At 49.3% G+C, this 23,580-nt stretch overlaps 1 protein-coding gene across 4 annotated transcripts in view; it reads right to left on the bottom strand.

The window, feature by feature from the left end:
- Nucleotides 1-23,580, bottom strand: part of LOC119969424 (solute carrier family 12 member 5) — a 1,634,719-nt gene that overhangs the window by 435,580 nt on the left and 1,175,559 nt on the right. For all 4 annotated transcript variants that reach the window (XM_038803049.1, XM_038803048.1, XM_038803051.1 and 1 more), the window contains exon 3: nt 12,475-12,606. In XM_038803049.1, coding sequence (XP_038658977.1) covers nt 12,475-12,606 — 132 coding nt within the window. The remainder of the gene's footprint in view (nt 1-12,474; nt 12,607-23,580) is intronic.

Below are 23,580 nucleotides of genomic sequence, written 5' to 3' on the forward strand. Positions count from 1 at the left end.
ACGCCAACCTTCAGAGGCTCCCCAGGCTGCCCAATCCCTCAACCTCACGTTCAACAAAGAGAAATGCGTTTTCCGCACTACACGACTGGCCATCCTCGGCTACGTCGGGGAGAACGGAGTCCTAGGGCCCGACCCCGACCATATGCGCCCCCTCACGAAACTCCCCACTCCCCACAGTCTCAAGGCCCTCAAACAATACCTGGGGCTGTTCTCCTACCATGCCCAGTGTGTCCCCAACTATGCGGACAAAGCCCGCCCACTTATTCAAACCACCACTTTTCCCCTGACGGCTGAGGCCCGCTCGGCCTTCAGCCGCATCAAGACCGACATCACCAAAGCCGCTATGCATGCGGTGGACGAGTCCGTCCCCTTTCAGGTAGAGAGCGATGCGTCAGATGTCGCACTGGCCGCCACACTCAACCAGGCGGGCAGACCAGTAGCATTCTTCTCTAGAACCCTCCACGCTTCCAAAATCCGACTCTCCTCTTTCGAGAAGGAAGCACAAACCATAGTGGAAGCCGTGCGGCACTGGAGGCACGACCTAGCCGGTAGGAGGTTCACCCTCATCACCGACCAGCGGTCGGTTGCCTTCATGTTTGACAACGCACAACGGGGCAAAATAAAAAATGACAAAATCCTGAGTTGGAGGATCAAACTCTCCACCTACAATTACGATATCGAGTATTGTCCTGGGAAGCTCAATGAGCCCCCAGATGTCCTGTCCCGAGGCACATGCGCCAGCGTGCAAGATGACCTACTTTGAGATATCCACAGTGACCTTTGTCACCCAGGGGTCACCCGGCTTACCCACTTTATTAAGGCCATGACCAGGGACTGCCAGGTCTGCGCGGAGAGCAAACCGCACTTCTACCGGCCAGACAAGGCCCGCCTGGTAAAGGCCTGCCGGCCCTTTGAGTGCCTAAGTATGGACTTCAAAGGGCCCCTTCCTTCCACCAACTGCAATATATACTTTTGAACCGTCGTCGACGAGTACTCCCGCTTCCCCTTCGCTGTCCCCTGCCCCGACATGACCTCGGCCACTGTAATAAAGGCACTGCACAGCATCTTCACGCTGTTCGGTTTCCTGGCTTACGTCCACAGCGACCGGGGCACATCGTTCATGAGCGATGAGCTGCGTCAGTAGCTGCTCAGCAAAGACATCGCCTCGAGCAGGACTACGAGCTATAACCCGTAGGGAAACGGGCAGGTGGAGAGGGAGAATGCAACGGTATGGAAGGCCGTCCTTCTGGCCCTCCGGTCTAGAAGTCTCCCAAACCCCCACTGGCAGGGGTTCATCCCCGACGGCCTCTACTCCATTAGATCACTCCTCTGCATAGCCATGAACGAGACCCCTCACGACCGCTTGTTTGTCTTCCCTAGGAAGTCCATCTCCGGGGTCTCACTTCCATCTTGGTTGACAACTCCGGGACCTGTCCTTCTCCAGAGGCACATGAGGAGCCATAAGACTGACCCCCTGGTCGACAGGGTCCAGCTGCTGCATGCCAACCCCCAGTATGCCTACATCGCGCACCGGGACGGACAGCAAGATACGGTCTCCCTACGAGATCTGGTTCCCCTGCCAATGCGCTTCCCTCCCCGCTGCCTGCAGCCACCCCCTGCACCCCTTGCGCCCCCTGGATCTCCTGTATTGCCCCACGCCAGCATTGCCGCCACCCACCACCCCCCTGCCTACCCACACCCCCCAACCATTTCCATCACACCGGACTGAGGCTCAAACTCCAGACACAACGCCCCCGGAGTCACCATCTGCAACAACCGTGCCCGCCGCATCGCCAGAGCTGAGGAGGTCTAAAAGAACGATCTGGCCTCCAGACAGACTGAATCGCTAATGGACCCCTCATCACCCCCACTGGACTTGATTTTTTAACAGGGGGTGAATGTGGTGAATGTATTTCACCTAATGCATGAGCTGTCTGCACAGTCTGTATAATGATGTGACCTATGACCTGGAAGTCATGATGCGGGCTACTTCCAGGTACTGTACTGGAACCCCGGTAGGCTCCGCCTCTGGCTCCGCCCTCACCATATATAGTCCGGCCACCTGTGGGTGGCACTCATTTGTACAGCTGACTCTGGCAGGTGAGTTCATGGATATTAAAGCCTAATGTTCACTCGTTCTCACAGTCTCACAGTGAATGGACAGTGTAACATTCTCTTAGGTTGCTGCATCTAAATTCTTAATTCACTCTGCAACTTAACTGCCTTAAACATTTTGCCATTTTGTGCAATTTCCCTTTGCTTCCCCTCCTTTCTAAAATGTGTCACTGTTCTCCATGTTAAACTTTAAGCTATGTTCTGCTGAATTTGTTTGCAGCACATTTCACTGTTAATCACGCTCTTTAATGTTGCTTGAAATGTAAAATGTAATATGTGTTCCAAGTCCAAGCTCAAGTTCAGCTCTGTTATAGGTCTCGTGGAAAAAATCAGTCGGCCCAATATTGATCCCCATGGGGGGGGGGGGGGATACAAAATATTCCATTAACCATCGTATGAATGATTTTTCCTGTAGATTCCAGGCATCCACTGTTAGTCTTGAATGTCTTGCTCATCTGTGATTTTCCATGAATTGGCTAGTTCATGTCCAGGTGCTGGGCTCACTGCCCATTTAATGATCATGGGCTGGCTTTCAAGGTTGTAGGGCCAATTGGAGGCCTACCAAGACAGAGGGAGCAGAAGCTGGGATGTCAAGGTATATGAGAGAGAGAGGGTACCTCAAGATCGAGCATCATGTGCTGGACTCTCCAGTCGCCAACGACCAAATAGGGGGCGGCGCCGCTTTCGCCCCCTCCAAAGTGGCGAAATCTAGGAGTACACGATGCCACGTATTAACGGCCTCAGGACATTGCCTGAGGCCCCCCCCCTGATGCTCCGCCCCCTAACGGCTGAGTTCCCAACGGTGTTGGTCGCGTGTGGTCTCATCTATTGGGGAACCCGGCATTCCAGCTCCCCCACAATCAGCGGAGGGCCTATCTGCAGGCAGGAGGGGAGACTTTATGAGGGACTGGGGGCACTGTGGGGGGTGTCTGGGGCACGCGAGCCGGCCAAAGGGGGGGGGGGGGCGATATCTTGTGGGTTGGGTCCGCGAGCGGCCTCCGCTATGTAGTACAGTGCGGCTGCAGCAGGCCGCTACCGGGGAATCGGTAGACGTTTTGCTCCATTTTGTCTGGCGACCGTTCCCACGCCAGCCCCTAACATAGCCCCAGAATCGGAGAATCCCGCCCCATATCCCTGAGTTTTTAAAAACATTTTCATTTAAAAACCCTCAGCAGCTGATAACTTTTGTTGAGCGGGCACCCTTTCACAGGAAAGCCTGCAACTGCAACTACGACTGAAGCCAGGCAGAGAAGGAAGGCTTACAAAGGTAGGCTGGTCCCTCGCGCCGCCAGGGATCTGAATGAATGAAATGAAAATCGCTTATTGTCACAAGTGGGCTTCAAATGAAGTTACTGTGAAAAGCCCCTAGTCGCCACATTCCAGCACCTCTTTGGGGAGGCTGGTACGGGAATTCAACCATGCTGCTGGCCTGCCCTGGTCTGTTTTCAAAGCCAGCGATTTAGCCCTGTGCTAAACAGCCCCTTGGATCTGGAGGCTGACTGAAAAATTCCACTTGGCCTCTGAAAAAAGGCTTTAATAGGTCATTAATTGGGTGAACCAGTTGCCCACCACTGAAAGGCGAGTAGTCTTGTTAGCCTACTATTCACCCCAGGGAAATAGCTCGGGGGTGGAATGGAACCGGGCAAGTGGCAAAAGAAATGCACACAGTGCAAAATTCCAACCTACTCTTTTCATACTCATGTATGTAAGAATTGTCAGGTGTCCTCCGTCAAGGGAATGCAAGGGACCTAGTTTCTAAACTCTTTGTTGTGTGCCTTCTTGTCATGCAAGTACAGAAGAGCGTTGAGATGTGGAAGCTGAAGCAGTGATTGACGTGTGCATAAACGATTGCCCATCTGTGTGCCATTAAGTAACAATGTTCATGCAGCTAGTTTGTGTGATGGTTCATCGAACCTTCTGAAAATGTGAATGCACCAAGGCTTTCAACTTTAAGTGGAACATGTGCCTTATTGAAGAAAGGATATAAATAATGAGCAGTGGAAGAGCTGTAAGATTGTGTCTCTGTAGAGCATGGACTAGCATTATGCGCAACCAGTAGACACACATCATGGACGGGATTCTCCGACCTCCCCGCCGGCTGCCGAATTCTCCTGCGCCGGAGATTTGCTGGGGGCGGGAATCGCGCTGCGCCGGTTGGCGGCCGCTGGCAGCGCCCCCCCCCCCCCCCCCCCCCCCCCCCTGCCCCTGCCCCGGCGATTCTCCGGCCCGCAATGGGCCGAGTAGCCGCCCGTTTTCCGCCAGTCCCGCCGGTGTATGTTATACCAGGTATTTGCCGGCGGGACCTGGCTGTGCGGGTGGCCACTGGGGAGGCGCGGGGGGCTCTGGCCCCGGGAGCTGGCCCCACGATGTCGTGGCCTGCGATCGGGGCCCACTGATCCGCGGGGGGGCCTGTGCCGTGGGGGCACGCTATTCTTCCGCACCGGCGGCTGTAGCAGTCCGCCATGGCCGGTACGGAGATGAAGCCCTCTGCGCATGCGCTGGGGTGACGCCAGCACATGCTGGCGCTCCCGCGCAGGCGGGAACTCGCACCGGCTGGTGGAGGCCCTTCGGCACCTGTTGGCGTGGCGCCAAGCCCCTTCCCCGCCGGCCTGTGTGGCGCAAACCACTCCGGGGCCGGCCTAGCCCCTGAAGGTACGGAGGATTCTGCACCTTTGGGGTGGCCCGATGCCGGAGTGGTTCGTGTCACTCCTTCCCACCGGAGTTGCCCGCCCCACTGATCATGGCAGAAACCTGCCCCATATCTGTAAAGGTTCCACGAGGACAATGGGGATCGTTGTTTCATCTCCCTGTGGACGTTGTAGAATACGAGTTCCTGTGGTGAGTGGGCGGAGGCCCGTCCAGCTGAGGCTCGTTAGCAGGAGCTTTAAATGTGGCTCCCAGACCCTGACTGGAAGTTCCCGTCCTGGGCTGGGATGTTTGTTTTGTGTGCTGGGGCAGCAACTCATTTTCAGTTTAAAATGAACTAATTTGGCCTTTCACTCTGCACCTCCTAGAATTATTACAATATCAAAAGCTGTATACGACTTAGGGAGGGAAGTGGCGTGGTGGTATTGCCGCAGGACCAGTAATCTAAACTCAGGATAACACTCTGGGGACCTGGGTTCAAATCCCCCCATGGCAGTTGGTGGAATTTGAATCAAATAAAAATCTGGAATTAAAAGTCTAACAATGACCATTGCCGATTATTGTAAAAACCTATCTGGTTCACTAATGTCCTTTAGGGAAGAAATTCTTACCTTGTCTGGCCTACGTGTGACTCCATGCCCTCAGCAATGGGTTAGGCAGCACGGTGGTGCAATGGTTAGCACTGCTGCCTTTTGGCACCGAGGACCCAGGTTCGATCCCAGCTCTGGGACACTGTGTGGAGTTTGCAGGAAGGGTGGATTGGCCACGCTAAATTTCCACATAATGGAAAAAAAAGAACTGAGTACTTTAGTTTGGAGCGGGATGATGGCGCAGTGGTTAGCACTGCTGACTCATAGCGCCAGAGACCAGGTTCAATTCCGGCCTTGGGTGACTGTGTGGAGTTTTCACTTTCTCCCCGTGTCTGTGTGGGTTTCCTCTGGGTGCTTCGGTTTCCTCCCACAGTACAAAGATGTGCCGGTCAGTTGAATTTACCATGCTAAATTGTCCCTTAGTATCCAAAAGTTTAGGTGGGGTTACTGTGTTATGGGGATAGGGTGGAGCTCTTTGCGAGGGTCGGTGCAGATTTGATGGGCCGAATGATCTCCTTCTGCACTGTAGGGATTCTATGAAGATCTATGACTCTTAAATGCCCTAAGGGATATGCAATAAATGCTGGCCCAGCCAGCGACGCCCACATCCCATGAATGAATAAAATTAAATTGTCCTGTTGGACAGCGTTACCACGATAGCTTCCTTATAGTGTGTCATCTCCCACATCTATTCCGAAGTTGTGCAGGTGGTGTGCACAGCATTGACCTAGTTTGGCAGATCTTGTGCCAAGCAATGCACTCCATTGACCAGCCAGCAAAAAAAGATGTGCGATCAGATAGGTACCTTGCATGACCTCATGACTTGTGAAGCGAGGCTACTGTTGTCACACAGAAAACTTGACAGCCAATTTGTGCACTGCAAGGTCTCAAAAACAACAAGGAGATAATGACTAGATAACCTTCAGTGATATTGGTTTATCCATTCATATTGTTAAGGGCACCGAGATAACTCCCCTACTTTCCTTTGACTAATACCATGGAATCCTTTGTGTTCACCCAAGGCAGGGTGTGGAGTTAGCCTCTCATTTGAAGGATAACACCTCTAATAGTGTGTCACTCTTGCAGGACTATACAGGAATGTCAGTCCAGGGTACGTGCTGAAGTCTCTGCTGGTTGGTGGCAATTCTGCTCCATCACTCGCCCACAGAATTCATTTCTCACCTTCACATTTATAGTGGCTGCCAAAGATAGCTTTTGACAGGCAATTTCTTTTGTGTCCCAAGCAGCCTTTGTAAATATTCAAGAATAAAGTTGATATAGTCAGTTTCTGTAAAGGGTGGAAAAAAGATAAAGGGCGAAATTCTCCCAAAACGGGAGAAATCGTCAAACTGCCGTAAAACCCGGGCGGGTTTTACGGCATCGCGCCCCTTCCCGACGGGGGACCGATTTTGGTCCCCCGTCGGGGCTAGCAGCCCGACGTCGGAGGCTCCGACAAGTCGGGCTTAACGAAAATCGTTAAGCCCGCTTGTCGGACTTAGCGCCGGCTGACGCGTCATATGACGTCAGCCGCGCATGCGCAGGTGGGAAGACTCCACCCGCGCACGCGCGGGTGACGTCATCGCGTTTTTGCGCGAAACCCGCGCATGCGCGGTCCGGGTTGCCCCTCAGCCGCCCCGCGTATTGATACTGCGGGGCGGCGGAAGGACAAATAGTGCGCGGGCATCGGGCCCGCTGCCCGCGATCGGTGGGCACCGATCGCGGGCCCATGGCACCCTTGGCACGGCCGTGGTACTGCCGTGCCAATCGGTACCATGGTTATTTTTTTCCAGGTGGTCACGACGTTTTTACGAACGGCAGGACCAGGTGTGTTTGCCGTTCGTAAAAAGGTCGTAAAGGGCTGGGACTTCGGCCCTTCTAACAGCTGTGAATCGCTGCCGGCCGTAAAAAAACGGCGGCAGCGATTCGTGTCGGGATTTCGGCGGGGGGGGGGGGGGAGAATAGCGGGAGGGCGTCAAAAAAGTCAGGAAGGCCCTCCCGCTATTCTCCCACCCGTCGTGGGGGGGGGAGAATTTCGCCCAAAGTATTTACGGTGTGCGTAATGCTGCAACAATATTGGCTCCAGGTGTACAAGCAGCTATATAAACTCCTTAAAAATTAAAAGGACAAGCAGTTTCCCAATCACTCCCATTAATGAGCTATCCGTTGAATCCCCACAGGGCAGAAGGAGGCCATTCAGCCCATCGAGTCTGCACTAACCCTCTGAAAGAGCACCCTTCCTCGACCCACTCCCCCACCCTATCCCTGAAAACCCATAACCCCACCTAACATGCAATCTTTGGACACTAATGGGCAATTTAACATGGCCAATCCACCTAATCTACACATCTTTGAACTGTGGGAGGAAACTTGTGCACCCGGAGGAGACCGGCGCAGTCACGGGGAATATGCAAGCCCCACACAAAGTCACCCAAGGCAGGAATTGAACCCGGGTCCATGGTGGTGTGTGCCACTGTGTGGCTCCTCGCATTCAGTTGAATTTGTGGCTAGAGGCTAATCCACTTATTTGCAAACCTCACACTTTACAATTTTGATACGTCAAATATAGATAAACCATCATCGCTGGAGCTAACTCGACATCAAACTCTGTGGGGAATGCCTAAGCATGAACATGTTTAGACCAGCATTTGAAAAAGTGAAAACAGGGGCCAATTAATTTTCATTTAACATGTTAATTATATTTGCATATGAAATGCAAAACTGTACACGTCATTGAAAACTTCTAATTCAGAATAATTTGACCTTGGTAAACAGAAGAATTAATTGGGTTGTCGGGGGAGAGGAGAAGATGACAGCTGGCATTTGAATGCACACTTCATTGGAGTGAATAGAACTATTATCCATTAGATAATAATTAGTAACTGGAAAAAAGGATCAGTTTTCCTGTCGTGCTTAATTGTGGCAAGTGCTAATGCCAGCAAATAGGGAGAGTGCGCTGTAACACCCCTACTTTGTATAGCCCTGAGCTTTGCAGGATCTTACCCAACGGATTGTACAGCAGCATGAGGAGCTCGCCCAGTAGCTCCTGCATAGGGGAGAGAGGCCAGGAAAATAAGGAATAAACTTAATTTGATGGCTGTGCATTTTGATGTTGTACTTTTGTCATTAACCTATTTGTCAGAGGGAAATTAGATTTTATTTTCAGCTGGGGTAAGAATTTGCCTCTTTACCATACGTAGTGTCATTGTAAATTTAATCAAGACAAGGCAAACGTATGATAATAAGCAAATTATTACAAAAAACATAACATGTTTTTTGTGGGGCAGCAGGGTAGCATGGTGGTTAGCATAAATGCTTCACAGCTCCAGGGTCCCAGGTTCGATTCCCGGCTGGGTCACTGTCTGTGTGGAGTCTGCACGTCCTCCCCCTGTGTGCGTGGGTTTCCTCCGGGTGCTCCGGTTTCCTCCCACAGTCCAAAGATGTGCGGGTTAGGTGGATTGGCCATGCTAAATTGCCCGTAGTGTCCTAATAAAAGTAAGGTTAAGGGGGGGGGTTGTTGGGTTACGGGTATAGGGTGGATACGTGGGCTTGAGTAGGGTGATCATGGCTCGGCACAACATTGAGGGCCGAAGGGCCTGTTCTGTGCTGTACTGTTCTATGTTCTATGTTCTGTTTCATAATTTTGCAAGACAATTCCGCACAAACACATCCACAGTGTGTCCATGACCAGAGAATAGAGGAATCCATACTCCCGATGTGTCAAATTACCCTCGAAGTGAAATGGGAACAAAGAACAATCCATATATAACTGGTAAACTAGGAACAATTGGCATCAGTACTTAGCTAGTGGATGTTAGAAATTTGGTTCGTATGTTTATGTCAAGCTCCCAAAAATATACTTTATTTATAAAATATCTGTAAGAACATGAGAAACATTTCAAAATGGCCAACACACAGAGTGCAATAATATTCAGGTTTTCTAGTTACATCATGTTGCCTTACCCTCACCGATTGACTTTGGTATGGTGATGTTCAATTGGCTCAATGCCCCAAAAGCTTTTATTTCCTGCACTATTATTTTTCAAGGTAATATTTTTGAGAGACTGGCAGAAACTGAATGCCGCTTATCAAAAAGCAGCTGGGTGGCAGAACATATTTATCGTTGGGCACCAACAAGCTGGACAAACATCCACTGGAAGATTTGAATGTTGGTTCTTTAGTCAACAGCAAAGCACTAGGGAATTGCATGCATAAATAAGGAGTTACTCACTCCACATTGTTAGGAAAATAAATGGATCTGTCAATTTATGCATGGCTCAAAGTTCTATCATAGAAAATAATCACAAGAGGACAGTGCTTCCATGAACACCAAGCACTCATCTAAACATCTAAAACAAATTAATATTATTACCAATATAGGGGCACAAACTGCAAGCAGACATTCCGAGATTACTCTGTGAAAGCTTGAATCAGCAAATACTCTGGTCTCATGAAAGCTGAGATAACATTGAAAATTAACAGCATTGATTTGTTGGGATCATTGTTCTTTTAGAACTAGTCGATATTTTATTCCTTTGCAATATTTTCCTCTCGACACTTTGATGCATGCGTATAGTTCCACAGCAGCTTTAACTTTGATCCTTATTTTTAAGTATACTTTTAAAAAACTTTTCTTTCCAGTTCAGCGACTTAAAAAATGTTTAAAGACCACAATGTCTTGAGGAACATTAGGAACAAACTTAGGACATTCTAGTCCTCAAGCCTGTTCCGCTATCTGCTTCCATCAGGTCATGGCAAATCCGCACCTCAATTCCATTTATCTGTCAAAGTTCCATTTCCTTTGATGCCCTGACTTAAAAATATATCAATCTCTTGAAATCTCTAAGTGACCCAACATTGGCAGTCCTTCAGGAGTGAGAGAGTTCCAGTGTTTCTCTTCCAAATGGTCTAACTCTCATCTTTTGATTACTTGGCCTCATTCTTGATTCACTCATTAGAGGAAATAGTTTCTGTACATCTACCTTATTAAATCCTTTTAACACTTTAAACACATTGATCTGAGCACTGCTCAAACCCCTTTGAGTATAGTTTTGTATTGGACAGTGATAAATGTAGCAAGAAATAGTATCCAAAGTTGGAAGAAGAAGATTATCGCAAAGCATTTTTTCCTCAGAACCTCAGTTAACCTCTATTCTTCGAAAGCTTCACATGAACAATAATGGTGTATTAGATTCTGCGCCATTGCTTCCCAGGCATTTGCATTTTCAGACAACAAATATGCTCAATCTACATAATTTTTCAAATCTAATTTTGATCTAGAATTATTACTTGAAATCCATTTGATCTAATTTAATCCTTCTTCTCACTCAATATTACTTCACATAACTCATTTTATTCAGGTTTGTTGTTCAGTCTATTTGTCCCAGGATTATTATTCACTGTCCGTTTGGTCCAAATCTTGCTCGTGAATCTGTTACTCCCAAATTATGACTCATAGCCCATTTGTCCTAGAATGGTTACCCTTCAGCGGGGCAGCACGGTAGCATAGTAGATAGCACTGTGGCTTCACAGTGCCAGGGTCTCAGGTCCGATTCCCTGATGGTTCACTGTCTGTGCGAAGTCTGCACGTTCTCCCCGTGTCTGCGTGTGTTTCCTCCGGGTGCTCCGGTTTCCTCCTACAGTCCAAAGATGTGCGGTTAGGTGGATTGGCCATGTTAAATTGACCTAGGTGTCCAAAAGGGTTAGGAGAGGTTATTGGGTTAGGGGGATAGGGTGGAAGTGGATCTGCGCAGACTCGATGGGCTGAATGGCCTCCTTGTACACTGTATGCTCTATGTTCCTCTTTTGACCCAAAATTATTACTGCCAGTTGAGTTGCTCGTAATCCATTTGGTCCAATATTACTGTTTGTAGCCCATTTGGCACAGTGGTGCTACGTGCAGTATTTTTGGTCCAATATTATTACTCAGATGCATTTGCCCCACGATTACTCACAAACCATTTGGTCTAGATTTTTTTCACGCAGCGGTTTTTTTAAAAAGTGGGGTTGGGGGGAGTTACACAGGCCTTGAGAGATATTAAAGATAAATCCCTCCAATTTGAATTCTTTTATCTCCAGTGGTAACTATAAATTCACATTTGAAGATTGGTGAATCCTTTATTTACAAGCTAGAAAACAAGCAAGAAGTGTTATTTTCTAACTTCAATATTTGTGGGAATATTTCTACCAGCAAAACAAGAAATCTAAGCATGAGCAGATGGTAATTGTATCATAATTAAAAAACCCTTCTGTACCAGAAGTGAAGTTTTAATAGTATTGCATCCAATTATGTACACAGATCAGTGATGTGCTCAACTTGGAAAAAGTAGCAATAAAGTTAAATTGCAAATGCTGATTGTATAGTTATCTGCAATTTGACTTGCTACTTCACGAGGGAATATGGTCTGACACTGATAATTACTGAATCAATTGCAACCTGGTAGACCATCATTTGTATTGCCTTGCAAATAAAATCCTCAGGGCTAGGACAAAGGTTAGTGCTGCAAATATACACTTATACAGTGTTCCACTGTTGGGCATTACATTTAAGGGACACAAGTTGGGTGCAATTGATTGTGCCCAGAATTGTGTTAATTTTTAGAAACCTGCAATGACGATTCATTTGGCCTGGGACCCTGCTCATTTTTATGAGCTTGGCCAGCCTCCAACAAAATATTTACTTCGACAAACACAAAAGATCTCAGAAATCCAATTTGCGTTGGATTGATTTGTGTTCAAAATTTCATAATCAATTCCATTGGTTTGACTGAAGTTGGGTGAATTGCTCTGAACTTCCATGATGAGACGGCCTGAGAGAACAGGTAGGGCTTCAACACTCTTAGTACATTTGAAACAACTCCAGGGAGAGGTTTAGAACATGCCAAAGTTTCGAAGACAACCTGTTGACATTTTTTGAAACCAATTTCACCACATTGGATCATATTCCCTTTGACATTGAAATCAAGCAGCCTTGCATCGCTTTGCCGAGGAGTTAGATTGAGATCTGAATCTAGGGTTATACAGGCACTTTCATAATACTGTGGACTGGCTCCATAAAATGTAAAAGCAACATCAAAATGGCAGCATAACCACACCGTAATTCTGTGTCCCATAGTTTTTTCAGTACCTTGACTTGCTTCTTTCTGGTTCCCTCATTATTTTCAGCCTCTTCATGTTCCTTGACACCCTGGGGAAGATTGGTGTAATTGGCCAGACCACTGAGAAGTGATGATACCATAGGGCTGGTATCCATTTCCTCCTATAAATCAGCAAGGGCAGAAAACAAAATGGTGATTCATATTGCAAGACAACAATTCTAATTTTGTCTGAAAATGATGGAAAGATCCAACAGGTCTGCAGGTCTGTTTATGGTTCAGATTTCCAACATCCTCAGTATTTTGCTTTCAATTCTATCTTTATGTTCTGCAGCTGATTAGTGCTGCACTACTAATCAATAAAAACATTACAAAACCCTAATACCATTCATGCACAAGCAAAATCTAACAATGTGAACATCTTAAGCGCAGTGACCCAAATTCCAATGTTATGAATTCATGTGTGGCTTATGCCGGTCCTCTCTGGCACTAAGAGCACCTCAACCCGATGCATTAATCCAGACTGGGGTAAATTCTGAATCAGGAGTATACTCTTACTTGAAATGAATGTACAGGAATCTTGTAAATAGTCATGTTGATGCTTTATATTCTGAGTCTGAGATAAATCCATTGTACGATGCTGCAACTTATCTGATGTGAAAATGCGATATTCCAGATTTCAAGTGTGAGCTTTAAATTCTTAAAAGGGAGTAAAAAGTGATTTTTGAGTATATATTTGAAAATGTTGCATCTGTAATGTTGGCCACATCCAGTCTGATTCTGGTTGTGGCTCAGTGACTAAGGATTCAATTACCCAGACTATTTAGTTGGTCCTGGATACAACATAGATTCTGCATCTGGAATGTTAACTCATCTGCTTCACCTCAAATGCTGAATGACTTGCTGAGAAATTTTAGCAATTTATGTTTTTATATCTGATTTCCAGCATTTGCAGGATTTTTAACAATGCACTCAGCCTGTTTATTTTCCATATATTTTGGATTGGGGTGGACTGTGAATGCATCTCGTCCATTGTCACAAATGAGGACTTATAAATCCCCACGGCCTGATAATCTACATCTAGGGTACTGAAGGAGGTGGCTCTAGAAATAGTGGATGCATTGGTGGTCATCTTTGAGGATTCTATAGACTGTGGAACAATTCCTGCAGATTGAAGGATGGCGAATGTAATTCCACTATTTAAAAAGGGTGTTGACAGAAAGTCGGGAATTATAGACCAATAAACCTGACGTCAATAGTGGGGGAGAATTCTAGAATCCGTTATCAAAGGTTTTATAGCAGAGCACTTAGAAAACAGTGGCAGGATTAGACAGAGTCAGCATGGATTTCTGAAGGGAAATCATGCTTGACTAATCTACTGGAATTCTTCGAGGATGTAATCAGTAGAATTGATGAAGGGATGCCAGTGGGTGTGGTGTATGTGAACTATACGAAGGCTTTTGACAAAGTCCCGCATCAAATATTAGCTTGTAAAATTAAAGTGCATGGAATTGGGAGCAGTGTATTGAGATGGATAGAAAACTGGTTGGCAGACTGGCAATAAAGAACAGGAATTAATGGGTCTTTTTCAAATTGGCAACCAGTGACTAGTGGGGTACCGCAGGGATCGATGCTAAGACTTCAGCTATTCACAATATATATTAATGATTTAGATGAGGGAACAAAATGTCATAGCTCCAAATTTGCAGATGACACCAAGTTGGGTGGGAGTATGAGCTGTGAGGAGGATGCAGAGATCCTTCAGTGTGATTTGGATAAGTTGAGCGAGTGGGCAAATGAATGGCAGATGCAGTCTCATTTTGATAAATAAGAGGTTATCCACTTGGGTAGCAAAAAGAAGGTAGACTATTATCTGAATGGCCATAAATTAGGAGAGGGGAACTTGCAACGAGACCTGGGTGTCCTCATTCAGCAGTCACTGAAGGTAAGCACTGAAGGACGGCACGGTAGCACAGTGGTTAGCACTGTTCCTTTACAACGCTAGGGTCCCAGGTTCGAGTCCCAGTTTGAGTCACTGTCTGTGCGCAATCTGCACGTTCTCCCTGTATGTGCGTGGGTTTCCTCCAGTTGCTCTGGTTTCCTCCCACAAGTCTCGAAAGGCATGGGGCGGGATTCATCTGTAATCGGCGGGACGGGCAACTCAGGTGGGACGGAGTGGCGTGAACCACTCCGGCGTCGGGCCGCCCCAAAGCTGCGGAATCCTCCGCACTTTCAGGGGCTAGGCCCGCCCCGGAGTGTTTTGTGCCCCGCTGGCCGGCGGGAAAGGGGCTTGGTGTCATGCCAACCGGGGCTGAAGGGCATCTGCCGGCTGGCACAAGTTGGCGCATGCGTGGGAGCGCCAGCCTATGCTGGTGTCATCCCCGCGCATGCGCTGAGGGCTTCGTTTCTGCACCGTCAATGGCGGCACTACTCACGCTGGGCCGATTTTTGGGGGGCTGGAGAATTTGGAGGAAAGTGGAGGCGGGATTCATGCCATTCCCTGGCAATTCTCCGACCCGGCGGGGGGTCGGAGGATCCCGCCCGTGCTGTTAGGCGAATTGGACATTCTGAATTCTCCCTCTGTGTATGCAAACAGGCGCCGGAATGTGGCGACTAAAGGCTTTTCACAGTAACTTCATTGCAGTGGTAATGTAAGCCTACTTGTGACAATAAAGATTGGGATGTCTTGCTGCAATTATTCAGGGAATTGGTGAGCCAGATTTCGAATATTTTGCGCAGTTTTGGTCTCCTTATCCGAGGAAGGATGTTCTAGCTATAGAGGGAGAGCAGCGAAGGTTTACCAGACTGATTCCTGGGATGGCAACACTGGTATACGAGAAGACATTTAAATCGTTTAGGATTGTATTCGCTGGAGTTCAGAAGAATGAGGGGGCAATCTCAGAGAAACCTATAAAATTCTAACAGGACTGGACAGGGTAGATACAAGAAGGATGTTCCCAATGGTGGGTGCGTCCAGAATCAGGGGGCACAGTCTGAGGATATGGCGTAGACCATTTAGGACAGAGATGAGGAGAAATTTCTTCTTCACCTAGAGAGTTGTGAGCTTGTGGGATTTGTTGCCTACAGGAAGTAGTTGAATCCAAAACATTGAACGGTTTCAAGAAAAAGTTAGATATAGCACTTAGGGCGAAGGGGATCAAAGGATATGGAGGAAAGCAGGATTAGGATATTGGGTTGATGATCAGCTATGATCATAATGAATGGTGGAGTGGGCTTGAAGGGCCAAATGGCCTCCTCCTGCTCCTACTTTTTCTGTTTCTATCTGATTCCTCAATAATCTTAGAGAAGTGGCATGGAACAGTCTGACGTCTCTGAAAGTTTACTTCTTTCACAGATCATAGGCGGGATTCTCTCAGCCCGTGACGGGTCAGAGAATCCCGGCGGTCCGCGCGAATCCTGCTATGCCGCTCCAACGTCGGGACGGAATTCAAGATGCGGAAAAAACGGGCGCGCATGCATGGCGCCCCGCCACATGGAGAATCACGGCAAGCGGTCGTAGCGGTGATTCTCCATTGGGCCAGCGATCCTTCGGGCCGGATGGGCCGAAGTCCCGCTGGCGTGACCGGATGTCACACCGGCACCGTTCTAATATGGTCTAAAAAAGCGTCAACCGGTCGTGCTGGCTTTCACTGCGGGAGGAGGTATTTGACGGCATTGGGGGTGGGGATTCCGGGAGGTGGAGCGGCACGGCCGTGGTTGCGGGCGATGTGGGGGATGCCCCCCAGTGGGGTGTGGTTCCATACATACGGCCCGGGGGTGGGGGGGGGGGGGGGGGGGTTGGTGAAGGAGCGGTAGGAGCGACAAAGAAAGGGGGCGGCCACGGCCCGCCATGGCAGGGCGTATCAAACAGCCCAGACACCATGATGGCGGACACACGGATGTCCTCCCAACCCGTTCGCTGTCGCGGCTCAAGCACCCCGGTCATCCTCACGTGTGCCAGATCCCTCATGCCCCCCAGCTGGCGGCACCCACCAGCAGGTAGGTCTAGGGTGGCACACACGGCAGCCCCCGGTGAGGGCAGTGCCACCAGACGGTGGCCCTGGCAGGGGGGATGGCCGACAGGTGTCAGGGCACCGAGTGGGTGGGGGTGTGGCGCGTGGTGGCAACTGGATCCGGCCATGTAACCCATGGCACCTGGTTTTGGAAGGGGGTATTCCAATGATGAAACCCTGTTTACACCCACCCCAAGCAGATCGGACAATGTTTAGCCATCTTCCAGCGTTGTTGGCCGCCATGGCGGGAACCGCTGCCCTGCATGAGGCCCAGTGGGAGCCAGAGCAGGGGCATGACAGGAAGGTGGCGGAGCCTGCTGTAGAGGAGCAGGCCACAGTGGGGCACATGCAAGCCACCCAGGCCGAAGTGCCACATGCCCGAAGGGCGCAGGAGGAGCACCACGACATGGGGGAGCCACAGCACGAGGAGGAGGAGGTTTTGCCCCCGCCACGGAGTTGTCCGATGAGGCCTTGTGTTTACTAGAGCCGCATGTCCTTCGAGGACTTCCCGGAAAGGGCGTGCAGGAGGAGACTCCGGATGAGCCGGGACACCGTCGCCAAATCTGCACTTTATGGCACACCTGGCACCACGTGGGACTGGGGCTGGACATGCCCTCCCAGTGGCCGTCAAGGTGATGGTCGCCCTCAACTTCTTTGCGACGGGGTCATTCCAGTTGCTGAGTGAGTACATGCCTGGCATCTCGCAGCCAGCTGTGCACAGATGCATCTGGGACATCTCTGATGCCCTGTACGACATCGTGGATTGGTACATACAGTTCCCTGCGGACCACGCCCACCAGGATGCCCCGCAACGGGGTTCGCCCCGCTGTTGCTCCGATACCCATGGTCCAGGGGGCAACCGATGGAGTGCACATCACCATGCGGCCCACATCGGATGAAAGGGCCATGTGCATGAACAAAAAGGGTACGTACTCAATGAACGTGCAGGTGGTCTGTGACCACAGGATGATGATCATGCATGTCTGCGCCAGCTACCCCAGCAGTGTGCATGACTCTTTTATATTGGCCCAATCGTTCATCCCTGGCATATTCGAGAGACATCCCCTCCTGGCTGTGGGGCTGTTTGCTGGGCGACATGGATTATCTGTTGCGGTTGTGGCTGATGAAGCCTATACGGAGGCCACAGACTGACGCGGAGTACCTCTATAATGATGCCCATAGTGCGACCAGGAGTGTGGTTGAGATGTGCTTTGGGCTGCTCAAGATGCGCTTCAGGTACCTGGACCACTCTAGAGGATCCTTCCAGTACCCATCGGTGAGGGTAGGCCGCATAGTTGTGGTCTGCTGCATCCTGCACAACATAGGCCAGCAGAGGGGCGATGTGCTGGAGGATGAGGAGGGGGAGGACCAGGACGGATGGCACTTCCCTCCAGATGAGGGGGAGGGCGCACGGGACATGGGGGATGGACGGCAACGGGGGGCTGCCCACCACCGCTGGCTGTGTAAATAGGTCTGATACAAGGCATGGAGGATGATGACAGCCCGCCCTGCGATGGGCTCCGAGCTGCACATCGTTCGACATTGTCTAACTCATGGCCACGTCAAGACCCTCCACCTGGGTGTACCCTGCATGTGGCCTAGACACTGCATCTCATGGCCCTGTCGTATGGTTGTGGGTGAGTTGGCGTGGGAGAACCCAGTTTCTGTTTAGTCTCCCCAAAGAATCAAGGTTAAAGCCAGCAATGAAACTATACCCCTGCATTAAAATAGCGCTCAAGTGCATTGAGAGGAAACTATTACAAAGGAATAAAATATCTGGGTGTGTCGACTACTTAAAAAAAAACCTTCCCAACAACTCAATGCCTTTAATTTTCAATATTGGCCATGATTTATTGGCCTCAACTTGGTGCCAGGACAAGGCTATTGAATTTTGTGCGACTCTCGAAATGCCTTGTGATATTTAATGAGATCTTGCAAGACGTTACAATCTGGAGCTCGCCTTTGCTGGGCAAGATCCAAATTAACATATTTAAATAGACCATTTAGCTCATTTAAATATGTCCCAATGCCCGGGAACTAACGGCCTCACCTGGGAGACCTTGCCAGGGCATCATTTAGCACCGATCCACACAAACATGGACCAGCCATAACAGCAGCTGGGGTGGTCTCCTAGGCCACTAGAGATGCCTGGGTGACCGGGCTCTGGGCAGGCTGGCACTCCTGCTGGCACCCGGGCACCTTGGCATTGTCAGCCCCGACACTTGGCACTGTCACTCGGGCACCCTGGAAGGGCCACCCTGGCAAGGTTCTTGGGTGGCAATGCCAGGCTGGCAGGAGCACTGCCAAGGTGCTAGGTTAGCAGGATCCAGGGATTGGACTTGGGTGCCTTGCTCTTTAGAATTGGGGTGAAGGAGGGGGGGTCATGAGGACCTCTTAGGAGGTAAGCTGGGTTCAGTGGGGGGGGGGGGGGGGAAGGGGCAGTCCAGAGGCCACGGTGGGGTGGTTGAGGAGGGGGGGTTGAAAGATCGGGGTGGCATTTAAAAATGTCACCCCAATCCGTGAGTATTCTTCCTGCACTGGCGAGCTGAGCTCATCAATGCAAGAAATGAGGTAAGTGCGGCTTCGGCAGGGCGTTCCTCATCAAGGCCAAAAATAGCAGCAAAGCGCCATGGGGAGGCAACTGAGCCAGTTAAGGAGCACTGAAAACCTATTGTTAGAGAAGGCGGGGAATAGCCCCAGTGTCAGGTGGCAGCCTCGCAGTGACAGTCTGAGGAACCAACACTCTAGGCAGTCTTTGAGGCTTCCCAAAGGCCTGGCTTCAGTTGCAGCCTTAGCCTGCCCTATGGAAGGGTTCCCCCTCAACAGTGTTAGCCTGATGGTGATTCTATTGTCCATTTAAAACTGCAAGCTGAATTAAATTTGACCCATTTAGCCTTTTTTTGTTGTACAAGTCATATTCATCCTGAAATACATCAGTTTAATTGCTCTTTTTATATAGCAAAGATTTTAATGAGCACAAGGAAATATCAGTTCACTGCCAAATCTGTCTGGCCATTTCTTTTCACCTTATTTAAGTCCAAATGACAGAGCTCTTTTGTACTGAATATTTTATTTGTCTCAGTTAAATGCCCTTTTTCATCAAACATCTGTTTTCTGAAAACAAATTTAGAACTGAATATAGATTCTTCTTGCTTGTTCTGACAGATAATGAGCACATTACTAAAACACAGCCATGAACATGTCAAAATCTTAGATTCATCTTAATGTTATTGTCCCGATTATCTTCCCTTCTATTCATGTGAACAGTTCCACTAAATAATCTTGTGAGTTGAATGCATAATGCAACGAATGTGGCTGAGGGTTCAACCAATTTTTCTCTTGATAATTTGTGTTTGTGGAGAACCTGTTGCTAAAATATTTGCAGGCGACCTGATTTTGGCTCAGGATTTCATACGTAGCAGAGGAGCTATCTCGCTACGGTAACATGATTCTCCCTTGTGTATTAAATTTGATACTGGTCAAGCCAAAAGATGTTAATGCCAAGGATTGGAATACGTGTCAGGGTTTTGATGCCAGCATTTAGGACTTCTAGCTTAGATACGCCGAATTTAGTTGGAAGCAGTATCTTTCCTCATACTTACCCAGTCTTTCCCCTTACTGCGCCAGTGGGGTGTTTTTTGTACAAATCAAATTATTTTCATTAATAATGTTTTTTGTCTTGCTATTGTGTTCCCTCACATTAGTTAAGTCTTGGTATCAACCCGCACCATCAAAATTCTAGACTAACCACCTGCATACATTTGATGGGTTCAAACATAACTTAGCAACGAGCCATTTAGTTTTACATCGGTCAAGTGGTACTTTTGAAAAATTAGAGTTCTGGGCAATGCTGTCAACGTTGGATTTATTGCCCCTTGCTGACTTCTTTGAAAAGGGGCTTGTGTACTGCCTTACGTGAACTGCTGGAGTTCTTGTGGAGCTGCCACTTGCACAAAGAAGGACTACTGGGATATTGGCCTGGATTTTCAGCTCCCGTCCGCATCAGCAGGTTTTGGCAGCAGGAGCGAAAGATATCGCAAGAACATCCAACTCGTGTTTTATGTCGATGTGACCGCACTGTCTCCTCCCCTTGTCAGTGCTGGGACACGTTTCCCAACATTCAACATTAGGAAGGTCACTTGAATTCATTTGCATATAATCTTCAGGTCCCTATGCCTGATACCTTCCCCACCCCATCAAAAAATCCATCCATAACGGCGTGATGGCAGGACGGCGTGAATCACGACTGGCCTCCCATGGCATGCACCTAGTGAGCAGATCTCCTCGAGGGGTCAGGTGAATGCAACGCTTGGTGTAAGGGGGTGGGGGAGAGGTCAATACCTGACTGGGCACTACACTGGCCCTGCCCAGGAGCTGCCCCCTAGCACTGCCTCCTGGCAGTGCCAGGGAATTTCTCGAGCACTTTTCCCAGCATTACCTTGGCACTGCCTGGGCATTGTTCTTTGATGCAGCCAGAGCAGTGGCTGGGAATGCCAGGGAGCAGTATCAGTGTAGTGCAAGAGGGATGTGCAGGGTTGAGTCCCATGGTGAGCCCTTTGCATTGGAATGGTATTTAAAAATGATGACTCTATCATTGAGTGACTAAGTTGCTGGTGGTACGAACAAATTAGAAGCCGCAACACCAGCGGTATGTCAAGTTCTTTTTCCACATCCAGGACTATATGGCGGGAGGTCTCCATTGCTTCCAACGGTTTCAATGCCACTTTTTCTACCTGCTATTGGCCTTTGCTCATTTCCAGGAAAATCTTGCCCATTGAAAGAATACTCATGTTTTTTTGTGGGCACAAATCAGGAAAATAGGACCCAGAGAGAATATGGGGCGGGATTCTCCAACCCCCCGCCGGGTCGGAGAATCGCCGGGGGTCGGCGTGAATCCCGCCCCCGCCGTCCTCCGAATTCTCCGGCCCTCCAAAAGTCGGCGAGGCGTGAATCGCGCCGCCTGCCTCAGAGAATGGCAGGGACTGACGCGTCTCAATGGGCCCCGGGGCTGCCCGAATTCTCCGCTGGTCCTTACCGGTGGGACCTGGCAGCGTGGGCAGGCTCCAGAGTCCTGGGGGAGGGGAGGGCGCGGGGCAATCTGGTCCCGAGGGGTGCCCCCATGGCGGCCTGGCCTACGATCGGGGCCCACCGATCCACAGGCGGGCCTGTGCCATGGGGGCATTCTTTTCCTACTCGTCGGCCGTGTCAGCCTCCGTGATGGCTGACGCGTAGGTGAACCCCCGCCCCACGTGGGCGGGGATGACGTCAGCAGCCGATGACGCTCCCGCGCATGCGTGGACTCGCGCTGGCCGGTGGAGTCTCTTCAGCCCCGGCTGGCGTGGCGCCAAAGGCTTCCACGCCAGCCGGTGGGGCGCAAACCACTCCGGCGCCGGCCTAGCCCCTGAAGGTGCGGAGGATTCCGCACCTTTAGGGCGGGCCGACGCCGGAGTGATTCACGCCACTCCGTCCCGTCCCGATCACAGGCCAGGCCACCATGGGGGCACCCCTCAGGGCCAGATCGCCCCGCGCATCCCCCCCCTCCCCCCCACCCCCCAACCCAGGACCCCCCATCCCGCCGGGTACTGAAGCAGTTTATGTCCAGGTGCAGTAAAACCTTGACAAAATTCATATTGGGCTGATAAGTGGCAAGAAATATTTGCGTCACACAAGTGCCAGGCAGTGACCATCTCCAACAAGAGAGAATCTCCCCATGACATTAAATAGTACTGTCATGGTCAAATCTGTTTTGTCATATTTCCGGGGACTGGACGGGGTTTTTTTGGAGCTTCTCTATTTCTCTACTATGACCTGTGCATAAGGTTAGAACTTCTCCTTTCTCCAGCTCTGTTCCCCAATCATGAGGTCATTACATCAGCATCACACTCTCCTCTCTGTAGATGTGAGTGTACTTTTCCTGGGGGCTGTAGAGTTCTGTCTTGTTCCTGCTTCTTTATCTCCATCAGTATCTGAGTAGTAAACTCAAGTTTCTATTGGCTTTCTCTCCAACAAAATTAAAGCACTGAAGTTTCTCCTTATAGTTCCCTCATCTGTCTCAATGCTATATGATCCTGGTTATGGAGCTCTTTCCATCATTATGATATTGCTCTGTTCTGGCTGGTCTCATACCCATACTCTCTCCCTGGTCTTCAGCACTCAAACATCCCGTGTTCTGTTCCTGAAGTTAAAGTAATGAGCTGATTTGTTTCTCTGTTCTTCCTCACGCTGTTTTACCCTCTCGTGGTCATTCGAGGTAATATAAGGTTTTAGTTTCGGTTTGAGAGCTAAAGGTTGTGTTCTCAATCTCCTCCCCATTAACAACCCTGATGGTGACAAACCATTTTGTAGTGCTGAGGTTCTTCGATAGCTCAGAAGAGCTACATTAAGACCTTTTATTCTACATCACCAGGTCTCACATGGTTCTTACACCTCTCTCAACTTCTCTATTTGCTTGAGGATAATGAAGTGAGCTGTTTACATGAATTAATCTATATTCCTTCACAAAATTTTGGAATAATTCATTCGCAAATTGTGGACCACGGTCTGACATCACACTGTCTGGAATGACCTGTGTTGCATAAATTCTCTTCAGTGATTGAAGACTACTTCCACCGTGATGCTGTGCATTCTGTTCACTTCAATCCGCCTTGAGTAGTAATGAGCGAAGCATCATACACATCCCTCTCTGCATCAATGGTGCCATGGTGGAGATGACTGACAGCTTCAAATTCCTAGGTGTACACATCATCAACAATCTGTCCTGGTCCACCTTCGTTGATGCCACAATCAAGAAAACCCAACAGAGCCAATACTTCCTCAGGAAACTAAGGGACTTCAGCATGTCCACACTAACTCTTATCAATTTTTACAGATGCATCATTGAAAGCATCCTATCTGGCTGCATCACATTCTGGTATGGCAACTGCTCGGTCCAAGCAATTAAGAAGCTACAGAGAGTTGTGAATGCAGCCCAGTCCATGACGTGAATCTGCCTCCCATCCAGTACTCTGTCTACACCTCTCGCTGCCTTGGGAAAGTGGCAGCATAATCAAAGACCCCTCCCACACAGGTTATTCCCTCTTCCAACCTCTTCCATCAGGCAGAAGATACAAAAGTCTGAGAACACGC

This window comes from Scyliorhinus canicula, chromosome 7 (assembly GCF_902713615.1).
Source record: "Scyliorhinus canicula chromosome 7, sScyCan1.1, whole genome shotgun sequence".
Taxonomy (NCBI): Eukaryota; Metazoa; Chordata; class Chondrichthyes; order Carcharhiniformes; family Scyliorhinidae; genus Scyliorhinus; species Scyliorhinus canicula.